At 34.9% G+C, this 7,095-nt stretch overlaps 1 protein-coding gene across 4 annotated transcripts in view; it reads right to left on the bottom strand.

The window, feature by feature from the left end:
• Nucleotides 1–7,095, bottom strand: part of LOC132018269 (cytochrome b5 reductase 4) — a 99,781-nt gene that overhangs the window by 47,155 nt on the left and 45,531 nt on the right. For 2 of the 4 annotated variants that reach the window (XM_059401007.1, XM_059401005.1), the window contains exon 5: nt 2,283–2,312. The exons of the other annotated variants lie outside the window; for them this stretch is intronic. In XM_059401007.1, coding sequence (XP_059256990.1) covers nt 2,283–2,312 — 30 coding nt within the window. The remainder of the gene's footprint in view (nt 1–2,282; nt 2,313–7,095) is intronic. 4 annotated transcript variants of the gene reach the window in all.

Genomic DNA, 7,095 nt, shown 5'->3' with positions numbered 1-7,095 from the left:
AGAAAGAAAGAAAGAAAGAAAGAAAGAAAGAAAGAAAGAAAGAAAGAAAGAAAGAAAATCACTCTATCAGTTAAATTTCTATCCCTCAAACTCAGCAGGAAAACAAATACTATGTTTAGTCTCTGGTGAGTCTTAGAATTCCCACATTAGAAGTCACAGTAATTAGATAAGGTCAGAGAGGGGAGGCACCTTTCAGACAGGCTAGTTGAGAGGTTTAGTTTAGAGGTTTCCAGGATTCTTTCGGGCCAAGAAACTTCTGTTTAAATCCAACTTAAGTGCAAGCACAGGATATCAAGCAGCCATATTTTGGGGGATGAGGCTGATCATCAGTTCTGAGCTCAGGCCTTATGCAGTTTCCATCTCTTCTTATGTAACTCCCAGGATACAATCAACTTTCAGGTAAACAAAGAAAGTCTCAGAGATTTGACATAACAAAGCCAAAGTTATGAACTAACTAGTGGTGAACCCTAAAGAAGAATGTTTTACTAGGAAACTGAAAGCATAAGAAAAGAACTATAATAATTAAAATGTATTTTGGTCTAAAATGACAAAAAATAAGAAAAGATAACCTTATTATTTGAAAATAATTGGAAAGATATTTTACTAAGAGATTAATGTCATTTATCTTTTGGAGGCCTTATACGAATGTATCACAATCTAACAATTTGTGTAAGAAAAAGCCATCAGCAGGATTCATAGATTGTTAGTCAATTTTGATCTTATTAGGACCTGATTAGGACCAAGAAATCTGGATTTGAGGTGTCAGCACTGTGACCTTACAAAAACAACCATTTCTGCTTCCTCAAATTCAAACTAAAAAAAAAAATCTGCCCTGCAATCTCATGAGAGAGGAAAGGAGCCAACTTCCACGCCTTCTCAAAACCTATATGGTGTCATACAAATACAACTCTTTAGAACAGAATAATGTCACAGGATGTGGAATGTGTCTTGACTTCAACATTTACCAAGAAGAACAAAACACCTTATATATAATATTCTTCTAGAAAAGTTGAAGAAATCTGTGGCAACTGTGGGATGGAGCAAAATAGTTAGGTGAACTAAATGAACATTCTTCTCCCCAGAAGTGCTGCTTTATGACTGACGTTAATTTGAAGGGATCAGGTCTCTCATGGAGCAGTTTATCTCATCCAGGATTTAAAACAGCTGTTTGAATAATGACAGTGCAGGCAGACATCACATCTGCAAATACACAGACTTACCACATACTTAAATGAGCCAAATATGGGAAGCAACTAACAAATATAAACATTAAAATCTTATAGAATCCCAGATCATAATAGGTAGCTGAGCTGGCCAGATCACATGTGGAGTGTTAATATTCCATTCTCAAGACCACCTTGAACTAATGTCTAAGTTAAACGCAGTGCATACAGGGGAGGGCAATAGGAAAGTAAAGGTTCTGGAAGCCATATGTGGTGGGAATGGAAATGCCCAGTCCATCATCAGTCTTTAAGTGATGAGTCTGTAAGTGAAGCTTGGATGTCTAGTATCACTAAAGAGTCAATCATCAGATGAAACCCAAGATGCGCCCTTCACTGAATGCAGCCAGTGTTACACTATGAGACAAAAAGCTTCTGGTATTACATCACAAAGGGCAATATGTCAGTCTACAATACACACTTGTTTTCTCAAGTTAAAAAAGAAAAGGTAATTCAGTAATCTAGTTTGTAGCTGTATTTCTATAACTTTTTTTTTATAAATATGGAGGAAAAAAATCTATAAAATAGTGCAATCAGAGTAGTGCCAGGCATTTCCTAGGAGTCAATACTGACCACTACACCATATTTATTTTGGCTTCCTTGGAGGGTGGGGGTGGGGGCGATGCATGGTGGACAAAGGTAGTTGTAATTCTGAGTCAAAGGGAATGGTTGAATAAGCCAGAGCTGCTGAGCCTGGTAAAGTAGTTTAATAGGCTACTCAGGATCTGGATACAAACATCAGTGTTGAGCTCCATGCCAGAGGGATGTGACTTGCTCAATATTGCTTCTGTAGGTAGAACTCCTCATCACTACAAATATTCAAGATGCAGGCAGATGAACACATATTCGGGGATATTACAGGAGAGACAACTTACTGTAAGAGTAATGGCTGGAAAATGGGATCAAAAATGTTCTGCCAAATCCCCTAAGTTAGGCAAGTAAAGACATCTTTTGTATAAAAAAAAAAATCTAAATACTACCCCCAAATAATTGTGTAAAGCAATTTTGTATGTGAATAAACCCATGTGAATGTGATCCATTTTTTTTTTTTATATGACTTACCATTTAAGACTTTCTTTTCTTCATGATAGTCTGCATAGTGATTTAGGGGAAAAAGCCAGGTAAGAATAGTATAACATCAAAGAGAATATCAGTTAATATTATATTTGAAGATAACAGCCCTGTTTTTGAAGGGTTTTCTTTTAAGGTCTAAAGAGAAAAACAAGACTAATAAACAGCTGACCTATGTTAGAAATAAGGAAAATTCCTCTCTGAAAATTATCAGGCCACTTCTTCTTCAGGTGTTTACCTCCCACTTAACTGAGCTTTTTTCTACTTCTTTGAACATTTGTTTTCTAATACTTAGGTTAATTTCTTCAGAAAACAGATAAAAACCCAAGTTTTCCCCAGGTTATCATTCTCTAAAGTAGTCAAAATTATCCAGAACTTATTACATTATACTTTATAAATAAGACATACATGTTAACAACCCAAAAAAAGACACCTTAATTATCTTTCTTATCTAGGACAGTACTTAAAAATGATTATTGTTACTCCAAATTTAAATGGCAAAATAATTAAAATATAAGACTTGCACTGTATATACAATGCACTACAATTAGTGTTACAACCCAGGAAAATTTAACAGGTATTTTCTTTCAGGATGGCAGCCAACTCACAAACCTACATTGTATTTTGATCACCACAGATACCACACCATATGGTCAAAATAAAATCCTCAACAAGTTAACAGAGTTTAAAAAAAAAAGAAGACAAGCCAACAAAATATTCAAATAGAAAATGACATATCAATTGTTAAAGTGAACTTGTTTATGGAAAAAGAAACTCAACTACTTAAATGAAAGCTTTTAGATTTTTTTATGTTCTGATTTTCAATCAACCAGAGATCTTGTAATTACTTCCACTTCACCCAACTACTATAAAATACTCATGATTCAGGAGGCCAGATAAATAGTTATTATTTTCCTTATTTTACTGAAATAATTTCATAGCTGAAAGGGATCCTTAACAGCATACAGCAAATTACCATCTGATCCCCTCATTTAAGACTGAAAACCAGAGGTCAAGGACTTGAATGAAACCCACAGCTCTTCAGCAACAAAGACGAGGTTGGACTTTGTCTTCTGAAACTCAGCATCATATTTCTTACTATGCTATTGCTAGTGTTAATACTTAATACCTCCTAGAAAGACAAAAAACAAAAATCATTTAAATTATACCTCAAAACGAGCTTTGTTTATCAAGTGCCAAGTAAAAAGCTAGTCATTACAGTTCGCAAGGGATCACTGATGTCGCTGCTTGATCACTTATTTTTATCAGTGGGTTTCATCTGTCTTACCCACTGAGTTTGTGATTGTTTTATCTTAGAACAAACAACAAACTCACAGATATAAGTAAATTAAATCTATTTTCTGTGCACCACATAGTTGGCAGTTTGAGGAATCTCATTAATCAAGTAAAACAGTTTGTTTTTAATCTAAGAGGGTCACAGATTTTGAAAAATGGCCCCAGGTAATTTATTTCTAGGGGAAAATGTACATTTATCTCATATGACTTACTTTCTGCCTGATGTGAATTGATTGGACCTGTCAGAACTTTCTGGATCCTACTAAATAGGTAATTTTTTCCTGAGTCTTTTTTTTTTTAATACAAAGAAAAAGTACCAGTAGGAAGAAATCTTCTACTTAAATAATCTAAATCATGTTTAAAAACTCTACTAGTCTTTGCAACTCTTTTAATAAACTGAGACACAGAAATAAGAGACTATTTTGTATTATTAAGCATATTTACATCTGAATCATCTTAGTCACATAAGACTGACAAGAACTCTGATATTCTGCCTAGATAATTAATTCCATCATTTGATTGGTTCCATGACAAAAAAATTGTATTTTTTCACAATGTTGGTTAAATTGCATTACTCTGGTAAGAATCTCTGCTTTCTGGAGAGATCACAGTCATTTTGAAAACTAACACTGCAACTTATAGACTGAACTCAACTATTTTTTGGTAAGAGGGTGGATGAGAATTTTTAATTGTGACCCCAGTCTAGTTTACCTCTGCTGGGTGGAGGCATGGAGGACCCCTCCATGATAAGAAAGAAAAATTCTTTTACCAGTATGCTCATTCTTTAATAAATATTTGTTGATCATCATCTTAATAGAGCTGTTGGTATAATATAAAATCATTTTGATAAAAAGTTAGGAAAATATAAATATATTCTGTCTGCTTACTGAATTACTAAAATTACCCAAAAATTTGGAACAATTCATAATGAAAGTAGTGACGTGGTTACCTTTGGGTGTGTATGGGAGGGGAAACAAGTAGATGGGAGACAGGTATGACAACGCCACTACTCATAATTGAATCATGTGAATGTATTATTTATTCAAATAAATTAAATAAACAGAATTAAAAATAAAATGATACGTTCTTTTGAATACATACAATATGATAATGCTTTAAAAGAGGTATGTAGGTTAGGTATAGAAGCATAGAGGAGGGTATCTCTACTTGGAAGGAATCTGAAAGGACTCCATCGAGGAGGTAATATTTTAGCTATGTTTTGAAAACATGCAGGCATTTGTCACAAGGCCCTGAAGAAAAGCATTCTAGGAAGATAAAGGCTGAGGCTTTATACCTGAATGTTTTACATTTGTCATGGAGCTACAAACCTCATTTTCTTTTATTTCAGAAACCCTCCGGATTTGGGATTGGATAGTTTTGGGCTGGTAATCTCCGCTGTGGGGGTCTATCCTGTGCACTATTGGGTATTCAGGGACATCACTTGTCCTTTCCTCTTCCCACTGGAAGGCAAGTAGCACCTACTTTAGTTGTGACCACCAGGATGTCTTCAGATATTACTCCCTTGTGGATTTTGGCATATATAAATATAAGTATAAATATAAATATAAATGTGCAAAACTGGATAACTTTAACGAGGTGATTCTCTGCCTTACAGAAAGAAGAATCCATGTGTTCTTCAAATGGCAGAATTCTCCAGTTGATAACTATAGTCTTTAAGTAAGGTACATATACATACAAACCTCAGTATCTTCACTTTTATTTTTATTTAAATTAAAAAAATTTTTTTGTTTCAAGCTTTTATTGAAATCCCAGTTAGTTAAAAAAAAGGGCAGCAAGTGGGAGAGGGAAAATTCCAAATTAATTAACATACAGTATCTTCATTTTCAAAGTGAAGGTGTTAGAACAGTTTCTTACTCCTCTTTCACCGGTAGTAGTCTACTGATCTTTGGTACCAAGTGCTTTATTGTAAGTAACTGCTTGAGTGAGCAGGTGTAAAAATGAAAAACATAAAGTATTAGAAACCATGATAAAGCAGTGAGAAATTAGGAAGAAACATTTGTAACACTGGAAAATATGAGTACTTTTAAAATATGACTTCCATTAAAACTTTTTAAAGTATACTTACGGTCTAAAACATTGCTGCCCAAAAGAAATATAATGCAAGCTACAAGCATAATTTTGATTCTTCAAATAACCACATTAACAATATAAAAAGGGGCAGGTTAATTTTAATAAAATATTTTTACTTAACACAATATATCCAGAACATAGAATACTATCATTTCAACACTGTAAAATTTATGAGACATTTTACATTCGTTTTTCCAACGAATTTTAAGCCTTGAAATGCAATATTTACACTTTTAATGCATCTATATCTGAAGGAGGCATATTCTAGCACTTGATAGCCATAGGTGGTGTGTGCCTATAATAATGGCAGCAAAGGACTAAAATAAGGGTAAAAAGCAAGAACATTTTTCATCTTTGCCAGAGAATGAAGTGTTCCACATAACTAAGTAATCAAGAACTGAAGCTTTACCTTTTTAAGCAAAATTTCTCCTTTTATTCATTATTAATATCTTTCTAAAGCACAATACAAACCATAATACTTTTTAAACAAAGGATTATTTTAAAAAGCACTGATTCTTTACTTGATAAGGATTCACTAGTATTATGTTTTGGGGTTTTTTGGTTTTTGTTTCTGTTTTTTTAAGATTTTATTTATTTATTCATGAGAGAGAGAGGCAGAAGCAGAGGGAGCAGAAGGGAACCCAAAGCAGAACTCGATCCCAGCAGCCTGGGATCATGACCTGAGCTGAAGGCAGACATTTAACTGACTGAGCCACCCAAGCGCCCCACCATTATTGTGTTTTATATTCTACACAGTTAAGCTCCTGTTTTCTTCCTAGACACCCACACATTTTGCCACTGCCACACTAGAAACCACCAGATAAACTGAAAATTACCCTTCCAGAATTGGCCAACTGTAGGGATGCCCATAAAATGCCTGGATTTTGGATTCCCTTGGTTTGGGGTCTGGCACGCCACCTACCTAAAAGAGGGTGACAGGGATCTTGTATTGAAAGAAGGCGATGAATAAAATTCCTCTTTGGTATAGCCCCTGCACCCCCCCCACAAATCCTCACGCTGGCAATAGTTTCTTTTCACCTACTGTTCGCACCTCATCTCTGGTTTCAGTCTTTATTCCTACTTCATCTGTTTTTATCCTCTGTTTCCATCTCATCTAGAAGTTCTAACCGTGGACTGAACACATGTTCTGGTTTACCCCCGTCACATGTTCTAGTATATCCCCTGTCATCCCAGCGCAATTACTAACAGAGCCTCCCTGCAAACTCAGAACCCCCCAGTTTGGACAACTACAGTTAGCCCATTCTAGTAATTTTCTTTTAATGGAAATGCGTTTTTTTTTTTTTTTACTATTAGGTTAGTCACCACACAGTATACCATTCTAGTAGTTTCTATCAATAAGGCCAGCTGAGTTTGAGGATCAATCCCTGCCCAAGGGCACAAGTGGTACTTACATTAA

Source organism: Mustela nigripes, chromosome 5 (genome assembly GCF_022355385.1).
Source record: "Mustela nigripes isolate SB6536 chromosome 5, MUSNIG.SB6536, whole genome shotgun sequence".
Taxonomy (NCBI): domain Eukaryota; kingdom Metazoa; phylum Chordata; class Mammalia; order Carnivora; family Mustelidae; genus Mustela; species Mustela nigripes.
This window is presented reverse-complemented; position numbering and strand designations above follow the sequence as displayed.